Genomic DNA, 17,883 nt, shown 5'->3' with positions numbered 1-17,883 from the left:
CCATTCTACTAACCCCTGAAATAATTCTGTAGGCACCAAATTTTCTATATCAAAGCCCTGTTCTAGTAGAGACCCCTAAAATAGTTTCTGTTTCCTGAATTATACCTTGAATGATACAGGTATCAAAAAGCTCCTTCAATATCACTATCAATATAAACATTAACCTTATTGCACATTCTTTCAGAGATTTCTACATTGAGTACCAATGCCACGTTTACTTCTCTTGTACAGATGGCAGAATTTTGTTGAATTGTTGAACAAAGCTTCCTCTGATTTGCCCACAGGTGAGTTTGGCGGTTTAGTTCCTTGAGAGACATCCCAGTTCTCAGAGCCACTGTTGACTCTGCTGCTTTGCTCCAGTAGTTTTCTAGTTGGGTTTCATCTTATTGCTCTCAGAAATGTAAATGGCACAGCAGTGCAGGAAAAATAAGACTCAGGATTGCCTCACTGGCTATTCTTTTAGGCCAGGGGGATCATAAAAGGCATAATTCTCCAAGTTGTATTATATCATGAAACATTCTCTAGTGAGCGCCCTTTCAGATGAATGCAGCTCTTAGAGAAGAAGTGGACATGATTTATTAGAACTTCAGTTGCACAGTCCCTTAGATCTAGGATGCCACAGCTAGGTAATTACCCTACTGGCATCTCAAATAAAATAAAATAAATGTTCAGTGTATCATTTTTTGGTAAATGCCTGTAAAAACAGAAGTAAAAAAAATTTTAAGTTAAAAATAAGAATGGAAACAATAAGAAATCCTTCAGGGACAATTTAATTAAATTACGGTATATCCAACTGATAAAGTTATGCAGCTGTAAAATAACATAGCTGGCCTTGATACAGGAAGATTTCCAAGACATATTATTAAGTGAAATTATAAAGATTAATTTGGGCAAAATATTTAGCAATTAGCAAGTTTTAAATGTGACAGGTGAAAAAATATGCATTGATATTAATCTGCTGTTGCAATTTCTGTTTACTACATTCATCAACCATTTAGTGATTACCTTTTGGATCAAAACACAAGGTACCAAAAGTTTAAGGGGAGTGGTGGTATCTCAGTTTGCATTCCAGCAGAACAATAACCTTCCTGGGTATTTCAAACAGGGAACTTAAAACAGAGGATTAGGGGACAGGTTGCACAAGCTTTAAACAAGCAAAAAGAGGGTAGTGTGTGTATTCATTTCCTTAGGGCCACCATAACAAAGTTCGACAAACTGGGTGGCTTAAAATAACAGAAATCTATTGTCTCACAGCGCTGGAGACCAGAAGCCTGTCCTGAAAGCAAGATGTCAGCAGGCCATGCTCATTCTGAAGTCTCTAGGAAAACATTCTTCCTTACCTCTTCTAGCCTCTGGTGGCTCCAGGCATTTCTTGGCTTGGCTTATGGTTGCTTAATTCCACTGTCTGCCTGCACCTTCACATGACCTTCTTCCCTCTCTCTCTTTGGTGTCTCTGTATCTCCTTTTTCATATAAAGCCACCACTGTTCATTGGATTTAGAGCTCTCCCAAACCCAAAATGACATCATCTTAACTTGATTACATATAAAATGAGCCTGCTTCCAAATAAGGTCACATTAACAGGTACTAGTGGTAGTACACAATTCAACCCATGACAGTTGAGGTAACCCAGAGCTTAGGAGTTGTGGAAACCAGCTCTCATCTTTAGTGCTGAAGGAACATAGTGAAAGGTGTACTGTTAGCAGAATCTTGGCAAGTGCTACTACATCGCTGATTCTAGGATCTCCAAGAATAGGCCAAGCAGCTAGAGAAAGAATTTTGAAGGAGGTGCCACACAGCTGGTTACACCATGTAGTTTGAAACTCAGTGTTTCACACATAGGGCTGGTGCTTGGATTTCTGACAGAACACAATGTGGTGAATGCTGGACCTACTGAATGGGATGTCCTGTCGCTATTCATCTAGATTTTGAATTTTCACATATGACTTTTGCTCAAAATGTTGAAAAACACTTCAGAAGTCTCCTTCAGACGCAAGAATGAGGTTCAGGAGGCTTCTCTGACAGCTTAATCTTAGCAGCAGCAGTAGCTCTCCCCTGATGATGGACAGATACTAACAAACTCCAAAAACAAGAAGAAAATATTTCTACTCTACTCTCCCCACAGTTTAATCTCCCTCCAAGCATCTCCCCTTTCTGGAATTTAGCCTGAAGCCAGTAGGCCAGGGAAATATACTTGTAGATCCCCATCCCAGCATTATAGAAAAGAGATATAAGGGATGTGCTAGAAGACAATAGGGTAATAGCAAGTGAAGGTTCATTTTTCACGATGTCATCTATAACTTCAGAGAACTCAGTTTTGTTGAAAAAACAAAACAAAGACATTCAAAGGTGATCACAACAAACGTTTAAACCAAATGCTTTCTCTTTCTCGCTCTAATATAAATCCAGGTCACTTGATGCATTTGTTTGCTAGAGTCGCTTACACAATAGATGTTTACTTTCTCAGAGTTCTGGAGACTAAAAGTTTAAAGTCCCAGTGTCAGCAAGTTTGAAAGTGTAGTGAAAAGAAGGGCCATCTGTACCCAAGTGTTCATAGCAGCAATGGCCACAGTCACCAAACTGTGGAAAGAGCCAAGATGCCCTTCAACAGATGAATGGATAAAGAAGATATGGTCCATATATACAATGGAGTATTATGCCTCCATCAGAAAGAATGAATACCCAACTTGTGTATCAATATGAACAGGACTGGAGGAGATTATGCTGAGTGAAAAAAGTCAAGCAGAGAGAGACAATTATCATACGGTTTCACTTACTTGTGGAGCATAAGGAATAACATGGAGAATATTTGGAGAAGGAGAGGAAAAGTGAATTGGGAGAAATCAGAGAGAGAGACAAACCATGAGAGACAGTTGATTCTGAGAAATAAACTGAGGGCTTTGGAGGGGAGGAAAGTAGGGGGTTAGGTAAGCCTGGTGCTGGGTATTAAGGAGGGCACGTATTGCATGGAGCACTGAGTGTGGTGCATAAACAATGAATCTTGGAACACTGCAAAAATAAAATAAAATTTTTTAAAAAGAGAAAGAAAGAAGCCTTTCTCCTTTTGCCTTGCAGATGGCCTCTTTCTCACTGTCCTTACATGGTCTTTTCTCAGTGCAGGCACATCCCTGGTGTCTCTTTGTGTATCCAAATTTTTGGTCTTATAAGAATACCGGTCAGACAAGTGTCTTCATTTTAATGAGTTCAGTTGAACTGAATCACCTCTTTAAACAGCCTGTCTCCAAATACAGTCACATTCTGAGGTACTAAGGGTGAAGACCTCACCATGTATTTGAGGGGGGCGCAGAATTCAACCCATAATGGATGACATAGAAAAGTGTACAAAAAGATGAGCCAAAGTCTCACCTTTGCAACTAAATAACCATCTTCTATTGGAACACTTATTTTACATCTTTTGGACTCATTTTTCTCATCTTTAAAATGAACCCAAAGTAGGAAAAAAAAATACCTGCTCTATTGCTATGAAAAAGTTTTTTAGGCAATATTGCACTCCACAGAGCAATAGGACTTTGACTTTGGTGAAACTTTTTATTGCACTGTTGTTGTGATAGCCCATAGCTTATTGAGAAATTTAATGCCTTAATCTCTTCCCATTTCTGTGTTGCTGGAGCTGTGATGATTAAGTGCTTCTAGGCACTGAGGGAGGTACATCTTACTTGCCTGTTTTCTTGAAAGAAAATACATTATAAGAAACTAAAGGCAGCTACTCCTTTTGGGTGTGAAGAATTGTGATTTTTTTTTTCATTCCTGGAGCCTCATTTCACTCAAAAATTCTATAATGACCTATTAAAATGACTCCTTTTTATAGGTACTGCCTTATATAACAAATTTATCTCACTGGGACTCCCAAGAATCCTATGAAATTCTTTTTTAATGCATACATGATAATCATATAAATACTTAATATCTGTGACTTGGGCTAAGGTCTAGAATGCACTAGTTTACAGCAGACCAAAACTCTTGGCAAGACCAACTAGAAGACTAGATAAAATATAAAACAACATCTTTTTTAAAGCTATTATTTGGAATTCAAACTGAATACCAGGAAAAAAAAAGAGGAAAAAACCCTCTGGAAGAAGTTAACATCATATAAAACCTTGAGACTTATTTATACAAAATGTCCAGCATTCAATTACAAATAATCAGGAACGATACAAGACAGGACATGGATTTTCAAATAACTGTAATTAATATGTTTAAGAGAATGGATAAGATGGAGAATTTCAGTAAGTCATTTGAATTTATAAAGAATATCTAGAACAGAAAAACATAAAAATTAATTTTTAAAAACTCACTAGATGAGTAGAACAGTAGGTTGAGTGTAGCTGAAGAGAGGATTTGTGAACTGAAATATAGTTCATTAGGAAATATCCAGATTGAAGCATGAAGGAACAATGAGGATAGAACATACCAAAAAAAGTATATGAGACATAAAGGAAATGGCAAGAATATTCAGTATACATCTAAAGAAAGATAGGAGGAAGAGAATAGAGCTAAAGCAGTATTTGAAGCAATTATGATGAAGAAATTTCCAAAAGTGATAAAAGACCTCAAGCCACAGATCCAAGAAGTGTTATGAACTCCCATGGAGACAAATAAAAAAGAGCTTAGACCCCTCCAGATATGCTATTGTCTGAGGTCTAAAATAGTATTTCACGAAAATGAAGTATGGCTCCAACTTTAAATCTCTTTGTTGTAGAGCCTGTGAGTGAGGAAGAGGAAGAAAAAGCAGGAAGCACAGAGCAGGGTTATAGCAAGGCTGCTAATGGAGGGAAATTGGAAGGAATAATCATAATTTCAGAGTCTCATTGATCCCTCAAACATCTCTTGAAGACCTATCACTCAAGACAACACAGAAAAATTACTAAGACGTGAAAAGAAGGGGCATCTGTACCCCAATGTTTATAGCAGCAATGGCCACGGTCGCCAAACTATGGAAAGAACCAAGATGCCCTTCAACGGATGAATGGATAAGGAAGACGTGGTCCATATACACTATGGAGTATTATGCCTCCATCAGAAAGGATGAATACCCAACTTTTGTAGCAACATGGATGGGACTGGAAGAGATTATGCTGAGTGAAATAAGTCAAGCAGAGAGAGTCAATTATCATATGGTTTCACTTATTTGTGGAGCATAACAAATAGCATGGAAGACATGGGGAGTTAGAGAGGTGAAGGGAATTGGGGTAAATTGGAAGGGGAGGTGAACCATGAGAGACTATGGACTCTGAAAAACAATCTGAGGGGTTTGAAGTGGCGGGGGGTGGGAGGTTGGGGTACCAGGTGGTGGGTATTATAGAGGGCACGGATTGCATGGAGCACTGGGTGTGGTGAAAAAATAATGAATACTGTTTTTCTGAAAATAAATAAACTGAAAAAATTTAAAAATAAAGAAAATAAAACAAGGAAGAATAACCACTAAAAAAAAATGACTAAGATTTTAAACTCCCTTTTATTAAGGAAAAAAAGTAATTCCTACTTAGAACGGTTTCTCTTGACAGGACAGAAAAGCTAACTCAGTTGGTTTAGACAATAAAGAGTTTTGGTTTATGTAAATAAAAAGTCTGGTGGCAGTAAGAGCCATAGGCTGGTTTGATGTAGTCATTAAAAATGTCAAAATCTGGGGGGCACCTGGGTGGCTCAGTGGGTTAAAGCCTCTGCCTTCAGCTCAGGTCGTGATCTCGGGGTCCTAGGATCGAGCCACGCATTGGGCTCTCTGCTCAGCAGGGAGCCTGCTTCCCTTCCTCCCCCTCTCTGCCTGCCTCTCTGTCTACTTGTGATCTCTGTCAAATAGATGAAATCTTAAAAAAAAAAAGTCAAAATCTGGGATCTGGTTTCTTTCTGGCTCTCTGTTCTGCTGTATATGGTGCTGGCATCAACTTTAGGCTCTACATGGTAGTGCCTCAACTTCTCCAGACACTTGAATAACAAAATAGCGATGGTAGCCAAGGCCATCATATCTTGACAGCACTCTCTTTTGGCCAGCCCTGCCCAGAAGAAGAGAATTTTATGAGTTGAGAAACTGTAGCAGGTGTCTCCTCTCATCTCAGAGGCTTAGACTGAGTTTTATATCCACCCTAGAACCAAGACTGTGATTAGAACACCATGATGGTCTTCAACTAATCAGAGACCAACCTCAGAGCTGGAACTTGGTGTCATTCTTACCAAACCACAGCACTGGCGGGGGGGTGGGGGGGCACAAAGTAAAATATAGTTGCTATCACCAGAAGGGGGTAATGAAGAGGACAATTGCCAGAGAAGAAATGAATGATGGAAGAAAAAGAAAATCAATTCCAGTCACATGCATGGCCCATGAGCCCTTCAGTTCTGTGAATAGTTAAACTTCTCTTCCCCTTTCATCCCACTTCGGCTAAGCTGTCCTCTAAGCAATTGCCTGAATGTACCAAACACTTCTCCCTCCCTTGGACCTTTGCCTTTATGATAGCTTTTCCCTGAAATGCTCTTTCTGCAGACATTTGCATGCCTTTCTCCCATGTTTCTCAGGGCTCTATTTGAATGTCACTTGGAGGCCTTTGGTGAATTCCCTCCCTAAAATAGCAACTGCCACTGGGACACCTGGGTAGCTCAGTCGGCTAAGTGGCTGCCTTCAGCTCAGGTCATGATCCCAGCATCCTGGGATGGAGTCCCACATCCAGCTCCTTGCTCAGCTGGGAGCCTGCTTTCCCTCTGCCTTTCCCTGCCACACTGCCTGCTTATGTTCTTTCTCACTCTCTGACAAATAAATAAACTAAAATTATATAAAATAAAATAAAATAACAACTGCCAAGGCATTCTACCCCCATAAATGGCTTTAGCTATGTGTCTAGCCCTTATCACTACTTGCCATTACTTTACATATCTTTTGCCCTCACCACTGGAATGCACACACTCCATGGGAAGATTCTGTCTTGTTCATTGTTGTATCACAGTTAGCATTTAACGAATGTTTGTTGAATGAGTGAATGAATTAGAATCTAGACCTAACCCTACCTCTGTTGTCTTTTTTTTTTTTTTTAAGATTTTATTTATTTATTTGACAGACAGAGATCACAAGCAGGCAGAGAGAGAGAAGGAAGCAGGCTCCCTGCCGAGCAAAGAGCCCAATGCAGGACTTGATCCCAAGACCCTGAGATCATGACCTAAGCCAAAGGCAGAGGCTTTAACCCACTGAGCCACCCAAGCGTCCCTACCTCTGTTGTCTTAAGCAAGAAACCAAACCTGGTGTTGCCTCAGTCCCCTCATTTGTAAAATGGAGGTAATTTCTACCTCACAGGGTTATTCTTTAGGTTGAGTAAAAAAACCTGTGAGAAATGTCTGGCATATATAGATATTTAACATATATTTATGCTTCCTTCTCATAAAAGTTTCATTCACTAGGTCCAATGAGGCCAGAAGCCTTTATTCAAATCTGTTTTCTCCCGTGGCTTCACTTTAGAATTACCTAGGGAATTCTTTAGAAGTCCTGAGCTGGGTTCTCACCCTTCGAAATTCTGATTTAATTGGTCTGGTGTGCCGCCCAGGCACTGGTAATTTTTAAAGCTCCCCAGGTGGGAGCACATTAGCAGCCAGCGCTGAAGACCACTGATTCAAAGTCATTAGTGGGGAGCGGGGGAGGGGAGGGCCGGCTGTGTGACTGTCAGAATCCACTGGAAGCCCTGTAAAACCTGGCCCTTCCAACACCTGGAAATCTCTAGAAGCCAGCTTGGCTTATTTCCTCCAGTACAAATCATCAACTGGCAGACTAGACAGATGGTTATTATTTATCCTTCCTGCTGTGTTAGAAAGAAAAAAAAAATTAGCTCTGCCTCGGGTTTCTCAAACCATTTTTACATGTGCAAACCATTACCTTTTTATATGCTCCTAGATATTAGAAGGGAGAAAGGGAAGCTTAAGTGAGATCAGGAAGACCAACATTTATTTTCTGCTAATGTAACTTCAAGAAGTGCAGACCCCAGACAGAAACTGGCCTGGGACAAAGACTAGGTTCTAGATCTTAGGCTAAAAGGGATACTATACAGGAACAGTGCCCAGAAAACTGCCTGGCACATGATAATTAATGTTAAGTCCTCTCTTCTGGGGAAGCCAGGTTTGTTTAAGACCACTGAGCATCTTCCTGTGTTAAGTATTTTTAGTTGGTAACTTTTTTTTTCTTTTTTTAATCTCCACAATCTTCCTGCAAACTGCTGGTCCACTTTTCACAACGGACAAAATTAAGATCTGAAAAGCTGCAGCTGGTAAAAGCGAGAATCAGGTTTAGCATTCAGGTTTGACACCGAGTTTATCTTATATGCTCTATACTGCTTCTAGAATCCTCTTAACTCTCAACCTTGGTAATTCAGAGTAATTAGAACTTTTCTTCACTGGCAGCAACCAGAAGGCTTTTCTCTCATATACAGGGTGAGAAGAGCAGGGCCCCGGGCTGCCTGATGATGATGGGTTCCTATGACAAATTTGCAGCAATTAAAACAGATCTGCCTTAGCTGGCTATCAGGATTCTCATGAAGCATCTATTAAGTTGTACTCTATCTAGCATCTGGGTTAGGGATAGGCAGATAAAGAAATGCAGAGAAAAAATCCTTTTCCCATCCGGTCTGAAAAGGAACTGGGAGAAATACAACTATCCACTCAGCAGCTTTAATTTCTAAACTTCCTACCAGGGCACATGGTCATTCATTTCATCTACAAACATGGACTGAGTACTTATTCTACTGCTCGGTGCCCGGGTTGTGGACATTCTGAAGTCACATTGTCTTCATCAGGAGACTGAGGGTAGGGGATTGATAATGATTAACAGGTGCAATATTAAAGGGGCAGCAAAAGCTTTTTTAATCTGATACGTACGTTAATTTACATGAACGTCCTTACACAGATGACACTATTAGTTCACATTTACTGAACACTTGCTATTTCCAGGTGTTTGCTTTACAGCTTCTAGCCCATTTATCCGTAATAAACTATGGGTGGTATTAGCCACCTTTTGCAGAAATGGAGAATGAGACACAAAGAAGACAAGTAACTTGCCCAAGGTCACACAGGTCATAGAGAAAGGAGCCAGGACGGACTCAATCCTAGGGCATCTGGCTTCAGAGCCTCCACTCTCTACCACAATGTTACACTGCCACTCTCCACCTTTTGAAAAAAAGAAAAAAACTTAGTAATTGAGCCATCTTTATCGAAAGCGGTGAGAAACCATATACATTTGTTAATGGCATACTTGAATTATGCACCAAATACAGAAATCAAAGCTCCCAGAAATCGGTACAGTGTGGTAGTTGCTTGGATTTGTAAAATAAATGAGTAAGTCAACAAAGGTGCTAGTGATGAATGAATGATACCCACCATAAGCCTGAAAACACCTGAGCAGAAGATCTGCATGTCTTTTCCTGGATCCTAAGGAAATTTCTATTCATAAGGCAACAGCCTGAGCAAGTAGTACCTGGACGGTAGAATCCTCCAGGTTAGGGATAATGTTCAAACTTCTGAACACTGACAGGAGTAAGGAAGGGGGAAGACAAAGTTTTTACCTGATCCTTGAGGCACACACCTGCATGGAGTGAGAGGCAGAAGTTCATGCTTTGGGGAAAGAAGCTGAACTATGGAAAGAGGCCCCTTGCTGCTGCTTGCCAAACTCTAGAAGTCCTCCTGATTCAAGGTGATGCTATAGGCTATTGTCTCTGCTTATCTGGAACAATCTGCCACACAGGAGGCATTGCCAGCATCACTCTGACCTGGAAACTCCTATTCATCCCTCAGGGGCCCCCAGTTTAAGTGTCACTCCTCCAGCAAGCCTTCTCCGATCCTCCCCAACTCCTGCCCCATCTCAAAATAAGTGTAAATATTTTCACCTTTTCCTTGGTTGTGTTTATAGTAGTTTATAACCCAATAAAAATTTTGAGTAGTAATTTAGCATCAACTTGCCCTCTGTGAGCTCCAGCAAGACAGGTACTAAAGCTCCAATCTACCAATGTATCCCTATCACCTAACACAATGTCCACCACCTAACAGAGCCTCCACATTCTCTTGGCCTGGGTGCATACGTGTAGATGTTAACATAAGGAGAACAAACTAAACCCTTCCAATTTTTTCTTGCTTGTCTAGGAAAGAACTTAAAGAAAACCTCTGGCAACACAGGCTAAAGTCCCGGAGATGTCTCCAGGCAAAACAAAACATGTGGTGTGCACCTGGCTCTACAGAGCTGGAGGAGGGGCTTGGCCCATTTTTTGCCTTGTATTCTCTGGGGCTGGGTTGGGCCCTCCCTTCTGGGTTTTTGATGTCCACCCAGCACCTTGATGTCAGGCTCCCTTTGACTTTGAGACTCTGCTGCAACAGAGAAGGGAGGCAGAACTCTGAGAGTCTGTAGATTGGTTCCTGTCCTTGCTGATATGCATGCAGAAATCACACGGTGATGGGCCTACTGTCTGCCCCAAGAAACTGGACTTGTAGCTTGTATACAGGTGTCCTTCCAAAGCCCGTGACCAATCCACCAACTGCCATCAAAATAAAAGATGGTTATGAGACCTATTTTAACATCGAAAGCCCAGCTTCCAGAAACTGAGGGTGACCTTTTCCCCAGACATCACATTTTAAAATGTAATGGGCTCTTTGATTTAAAAAAAAAAAAAAAAATCTGGCAAGCAGTTAAAATCCGTATTAATATTCCCAGCACTTAGCCAAAAGAAGATGCAGACGGAATTGAAAAACAGCCTGAGTTTTTCTGTTGTTGTTGTTTTTTAAATGCCCGGATTAGAACATAATTCATCTTAAAATGACGGGAGGCCTCTTCACGCACTTCACACTTGGAAATATTTTAGAAAATAGTATCCATTTTGGCAAGCCTCTTGCCACGCAAGAAACAACAGCAAATGCTTTTCTCCTTGAGTGTTAAGTCTGTTGTGAATAAGATTATAAAAAATATACTTTGCTCTTTTATTTTGCCTCTTGTTTGAGGATTTTACTGCATCTCTGCAATAATTGATTCTTCTCACATTCCTCTATGAGTAGCATTCATTGCCCCACTTTTAGAGAGTGAAATTGAAGCAGAAGTTTGGTAAAGCACATTTCCTCTTTTCCCAGAGAAAATCATTTATTCATTCCCTTATTCATTCAGTAAACATGTCTTTAGAACCAACTATGTGCTGGCCACTAACCAGACCTTGAAGGTCCATGGATGCCTACCTCGGAGGCCCTGTCTCTAGATCTCTGGTAAAGGAGACAGATACTCTAACTTCAGGTCACAATATCCTCTAACACATGCTGTGATGGACAAAGGGGTCTATAAGGAATCACCCCTCACACCACCTGGAGCTTTGGGGAAGGGTCCCCCACAAGAGGTGAAATATGAGTTGAGTCTTGAAGGATGAATAGAAGCCCAACCAATGAAGACAGGAGTGGTAAGAAGGGCTCTCATGACAGAGGGAATGGCATGTATAAAGCATAAAGACATCATACAGCTTCATTTTTTTTTTCCTGGAAAAAGATGAGAGAAAAAGATACATACATACGACTAAAAGAAGAGAAGCAATAATGATAACTTGAATGGTCTTATGTGCCAAGTAAGGAATTTGGACTTTATCCTGATACAGTGGGACCAAAAGAGTATAGGGCATGTTACTTATTTCCTTACTACTTACTCATTTAGTTAAGCCTAATTGAGGTCCATATAACCACCCCCCACTGCCTTTAGTGGTCAAAGAGAATGTTGAACTATCTGAAAGAATACAAAAATTTATTTAAAAACAGTTTCTCAGATCCAAGGACCTCTCTGAATTCTCTAAAATCATCCACGAAAATCTATGCCAATGTGCATTTAGCTAGGTAGATTATCCAAGTATTCTTCAGATTTCTAAAGTGGTCCAAAGCTCTAAAAAGTATAATAATCCTATTTATTTACTTTGTGAAAACCTTCAGCGCTTTCTCAAAATTGGTTTTATCAAAGTAGAATTCTTTTATATTAATCTCTTGACAATTTGCTGGCTGTTGGTCATCCATATGGTTATAATTTCATATAGCATTCTACTCTTTCAGATAAAACAGTGCTTCCCATTCCCCACAGCAGCCTAATGAGTGTTTGTTAACAAACTCAAAACTTGGGGTCTTATTGCAGTTTCCATTCTTCAGGCCTGTGGGATTTTCACAACTTGTATGTGAGAAGTTTGAGACAAAGGTACAAAATGAGAAATTCGGATATTTGAAAATTCGGGAAAGCACAGATTTACAGAAGTTAGAGACATAATTCTATAGCAAATTAGTTAAGATTATTTGCATCAAGGTGAACAGAACCAACTCTACCAATTTAATACAACCTAAGGACAGACCCGTAACAATGAACTAAGATCAGGATCTTGGCCAACATCATGAATTCCTGTATCTTTTCCTCTTCTCTCTGCTGTCGGCTTCATAACCTCTATCTACCTATTTTTCCATCTGTCTGTCTGTCTGCCTCAGTAGACCATCTTTTTCTCATTTCCAATACAAAGAGGAAAACCGGCTAGAGTTCCTACATCTCACAGAGAATGGCCTGTTTTTCTATCTTTCTGTCATTATCACTCACAAATAGTTCCAAAATCACTGGACAACAAACATACTGTTCGTTGGCCCATTTTACATTTGATGCCCAGGCCTGCACCATGTACATACCAATTCTTTCCATAGCCATGGTGATAGGGAGGATGGGAAATTCCTGGAGCAGCAGGGTTCGGCAGATTGAACAGGTGATGCCACTGTGTCTCTTCACAGCAGATGATAGGATGTCTTACATGGTGCAGTGGGAACTCATCTATTTGTGCTAAAAGCATCTCATTTTGTGCTGGACACTTAGTTAGAATATCAAAATGAGCTGGATGTAACCTCTATACCCTCCTTCTAGTTTTGGGTCTACCATTGACTTGTGATCTTAGTAAATCACTTCCACTCCCTGGGCTGCAGCCTCCTCTGTTAAAGGAGTAGGATTGCCAGACCACAGAGGGGCTTTATGGTTTGTTAGAATGAACCCATGAGCCTAAGATAATATCAATACTGTTTCAATCATCTTTTGTCAAGAATCTCACACTCATGATGCATTTTCCCATCAAGAAATTATAAGCATTGCCTGAAGCCTATCCCTTGTGTATCCCACTAGTATAAAAAAAAGTAGAATATCATGAAAAGTCTGTTACAAAAACCTTTGTTTTGTGTAAATCAGAAGTGTAAACTGAATAAAGTCATGATTCCACCCTTCCCTTAAAAAAAAAATACTATTTATATACAGCAAGAATTGGCAGATATGGTCCTATGGCACTGAGGATTTGAAATACATCCTCTAACTTTACAAAACCATACCTTACAATAAATATTGCTGGCTGTGTGGCCTCATCTTTGGCCAAGAGACCGGAGGAGCTCTGTGCAGTATATGTATTGCCAGTAAGATGCTTGTGTTATTTTAGTGGAAAACTCCAGAAGAAGAACCACAACCAAAAAACCTTCCTGCTGAGATTTCAGCCACCTAAGATCCCCTGAATGCTCTGAAGTTCAGGCCAGTCTCACAGCCTTTTTTAAGTCCAACCATGAAGAACCCGTCTGAAGAATACGAGACATGGATTGACAGGTTCAAGAAGCTGGAAAATGCCCTCTAGCAGTGTGATTGGAGTAATACAGGTAAAGTGAGAAGCTTAGAGCTGTTAGGACTTTCCATGTGTGTTCTAGTCTGGAAGTGGACACCTCCTTTTCTTTCACTTTTTAACTAACACAGTTTGTCCATAAACCATGTGCACTGGCACTGGGAGCACAATTGGGAAATACAGAGACGAATCAGAGGAAGACCTGAATCCCCCACCAAGTTACTCACAGTCTCTTTGTGTCTTTGATCCTCCTCCATTCAACTCCTGGAGTCTAACCTACAATCCAGTCTTGTAACTCCCAACTGAAATCTTCAGTGTTCCCACTGATAGGCTGAACTCCAAACTCCCTAGCAAGGCAAAAGCTAGCTCTGTCCACCTAACCAGTCTCTTTTTCTTCAGTGGGTATTCTCCCAGTATCTCCTACCCTATCATAATGGATAACCTGCCTTCCTCAAACATACCATGCTTTCTCCTGTGGCTGCTCCTTTTCTCACCCTATGCTCTCCATCTGAGTTGTCTGTTTTTCTTCTTCCTACCCCACCCCAACCAACTCCCTATCTTGTCCACTTGGCTAGCTCATGCCTAAACATGTTTCAGGTTAGAACTCAGGCTCTACTCCTCTGAGACTCCCCAAATTTCCCCAGACAGATCTAGGCTAACCTTTATCTGTCCTCCTAGAGTTCTGTAACAACTATTACCATATATAGTATTACATATTACCATAATAGTAACAACTATTAACATATTACCATATCTTTTTCTTTTGGAGACTTACTACAATCTCACCGGTAGGCTATATTCCTTTTCCCACGCTTGCACCTTGCACAGTTCTGTTCAACTTTTTTTTTTTTTTGAGGGAAAGAAGAAAGGAATGAATGTAAACACATAAATAAATCCAAGAAGAAAGGTAATAGATACCATTACAGTGTGCAATGTGGACATCCAGAGAAAGGAGTATTCCTTCCTAGTGAGGCGGTCAGGGAAGGTTATCTCAGTGTAAAATTAACCATTAAGGCTAAAGTGCAGTTTATATATAAAGAAATGAAATAGATCTTTCTGGCAAAGGTGTGCATTAGCCAAGAAAATTGTTATGTGTGAAGCTCGGTGCAAGAAGTTTTGATTGGAAATAATATAAGGGTTATTAAGAAGAATGTTAAATGATAAGAGTAGAAATGTAAGACTCCAGATATAGAAAGATCTTAGATGCCAGATCAAGGAATTCGAGTTTAGTTGCAAAAGAGTAAGTAGCATTGAGCATTTCTAAGAAAGGAAGGGTTATGATGAAGTTGTATTTCAGAAAGATCCTTGATGGCTATGTGCAGATGGAAGGAGAAAGAGAAAGTAGGGAAAGGGGTAAGGATTTGCAATGTCCAAGTGAAAATGAAGTCCAGAACAAGGTCAGAAACCTGGAGAAGAGGGAGCAGATACAAAAGGGATTGGGAGGGAGACAAAACATAAGTGACTCTTAATCTCACAAAACAAACTGAGGGTTGCTGGGGGGAGGGGGTTTGGGAGAAGGGGGTGGGATTATGGACATTGGGGAGGGTATGTGCTTTGGTGAGTGCTGTGAAGTGTGTAAACCTGGTGATTCACAGACCTGTACCCCTGGGGATAAAAATATATGTTTATAAAAAATAAAAAGTTAAAAAAAAAAAAAAAAAAAAAAGGACATGGACTAAAATGGTGGTACTTTTTTTTTTTTTTTTTAGATTTTATTTATTTATTTGACAAAGAGAGAAAAATCACAAGTAGGCAGAGAGGCAGGCAGAGGGTGGGTGGGAAGCAGGCTCCCTGCTGAGCCGAGAGCCTGATTTGGGCCTCAATCCCAGGACCCTGAGATCATGACTTGAGCCGAAGGCTGAGGCTTAATGCACTGAGCCACCCAGGTGCCCTGAAATGGTGGTACTTAATTACATTCTGTAGTTATGGTGACTTAGTGTGTTACATGTGGAGCCTAAAAACATGGAACCCACAAAAGTGGCGACTAGAATGGTGGTTGCTGGAAAAAATGGGAGCTGTTGTTCAAAAGGCACAAACTTTCAGTTAGAAAATGAACAAGTTCCAAGAATTTAACATACAGCATGATGACTCTAGTTAATGATGCTATATTGTATACTTGAAAGTTGCTATGACAGTAGAGCTTTAATGTACTCACCACCATAATACAACCACAATAAAGTGGTAATTACATCTGATAAAGGATATTTTAACCAACCTTATTGTGTTAAACATTTCCCAATATATACATGTATCAAATCATCACATTGTACACCTTGAACTTATAATATGGTATATGTCAATTATATCTCAGCAAAAAAATAGGGGATACATTAGCACTCTCTAGAAGTAATCACATAACAGTAGCAATGCATTTTCTGTTTCATTTTGTTTTGTACTCTAGACCACATAAAGTATAACTACCATACAATACCTCAGGACTTCTAATAATCATTTTACCAAAGAGAGGAGGAGATGAAAATTTTAAATAAAAAATTCATCTAGTTTATTAAACTTCTTAAACATGAACTTTTAAGTGTTTAAACTTGTTAAACACAGAGCCCAGCACTGTGCTAGAGGCTGGACCAGAAGGGAAAACAAAAGAATGAGACATGATCTCTGGCCTCAGGGACATTTGATAAGACACCAAAGGGGTCGGTTATGTATCCGCCTTCAGCTCAGGTCATGATCCCAGGGTCCTGGGATCGAGCCCCACATCAGGCTCTCTATTCTGTGGGGAGCCTGCTTTTCATTCTCACTCTACCTGCCACTCCCCCTGCTTGTGCTCTAACTCTGTCAAATAAATAAAAAATCTTTAAAAAAAAAAAAAGTCAAGGACCTTTTAGGTAAGACGCCAAGATAGATAATAGTTAAATGCTAAAAAAACAAACATTCTCAAGGGCAACATATAGCAAAGTATTATAACTGAAGAAACAAATATGAATTGAGTTTTCTGAAAAGGTTCCATGGAAAGAGAGCTTGAGTGAGACTGCAGGAAAGGCTGAGGTTGACTTTGGATAGCTGGAGAAGGCATTCTGAGTTGAATGAAACCATCTCCTGCAAAGCTTAGAAGGTTTGTGCTAGATTAGATAGTAAAGTTGAGACCCTACTGTAACTCTCAAGTGCTAGGCTGAGGCTTAATCCTCTACCCAATGTTCACCAAAGTTTCGATCAGAGGAGAGCACCATAAAAGAAGAGACGGATAATTTAGGGAAGATACTGGAGAAAAGGAAATCATCAAAAGGTTACGGAAATAATCACGAGGATGGAGTAACTGGGTGACGGGCATTAGGGAAGGCACCTGATGTGATGAGCACTGGGTGTTACATCACCTGATGGACTACTGAACTCCACCTCTGAAATGAGTGATGTGCTATATATTGGCTAATGGAATTTAAATTAAAAAATAAATCACGAGTCTAGGTATGTATACCATTAGAGTGGTGACGGGGTTACAAACAAATACCAAAAAAATTCAGGTGGAAAGGGAAGACATTCCTAAAGAAAGAAGTGCTGAGTGGCAGTGATGGATGATGGATCATAAACTTAGTTGCTAAGAGACTCCCCAAAGACTGGGACCTTTCTCATACTTCTGAACTGTTCTAAGGAAAAACAGAGTTTTGTTGACTTTGGAGGCAGATTCCGGCAGATTTGAAATGCCTCTCCCATGGCCTCTTCACTATTTATGCTTGTTTTCTCTGTTTCTATGAAATTCATTATCTCCTTGTCAGCCAGGGAATGTGTCAGCCTGATCTATAACTATCTTTAATGAGGAAAGAGGATTAACTGAGGTCATTTAGTTGGTTTATTAACCACAGTATTTAGCTGACCACCACAGCTTCATTCGAGACACTGAGCAGATGATACCTTCTTTGCCTATTGATGAATCAGTGTTCTCTATTATGTGCAAGGAAATATGTAGGCCAGAGTGTTCTTCATTCAGGGTGAAGACAGACCATCCATCATCAAATTAGTGTTTCTGGGAACCTACTCTGTGCTTATGTTCTAACAGGGGTTGTCAAGAAAATATCCTTGAGGAGAAAGAATAAGAAATGATTGTGAGTAACTGGTCATGTTTTATAAAGAAAGAAGGGGGTTGGGATAAATGCTTGGGTGAATGGTAGATTTGGAATTTTCCCAATAAACTGAAGGCTAGATAGAAAACGTTTTCCAGTTCAAGGAGGCCGAATGCAATGAGAACCCTCAAGGACATTCTTTGCATGAGTCTGGCCTTTGCACACAGCGAATCACTAACTCCTCACATAAAC

The 17,883-nt window shown here is 40.1% G+C and overlaps 1 protein-coding gene across 1 annotated transcript in view; it reads left to right on the top strand.

The window, feature by feature from the left end:
- The window catches only part of LOC309843217 (uncharacterized protein C1orf87), a gene marked incomplete at both ends in the record, with an annotated part of 87,809 nt that overhangs the window by 67,247 nt on the left and 2,679 nt on the right, over window positions 1–17,883 (top strand). The window contains 6 exon segments of the mRNA XM_082688559.1: window positions 232–284; window positions 10,122–10,147; window positions 10,149–10,193; window positions 13,445–13,504; window positions 13,508–13,630; window positions 13,634–13,655. Of these exon segments, the coding sequence (XP_082544685.1) occupies window positions 232–284; window positions 10,122–10,147; window positions 10,149–10,193; window positions 13,445–13,504; window positions 13,508–13,630; window positions 13,634–13,655 (329 nt within the window).

The sequence above is a fragment of the Mustela nivalis genome, assembly GCF_964662115.1.
Source record: "Mustela nivalis genome assembly, chromosome: 10".
NCBI classification, from domain to species: Eukaryota; Metazoa; Chordata; class Mammalia; order Carnivora; family Mustelidae; genus Mustela; species Mustela nivalis.
This window is presented reverse-complemented; position numbering and strand designations above follow the sequence as displayed.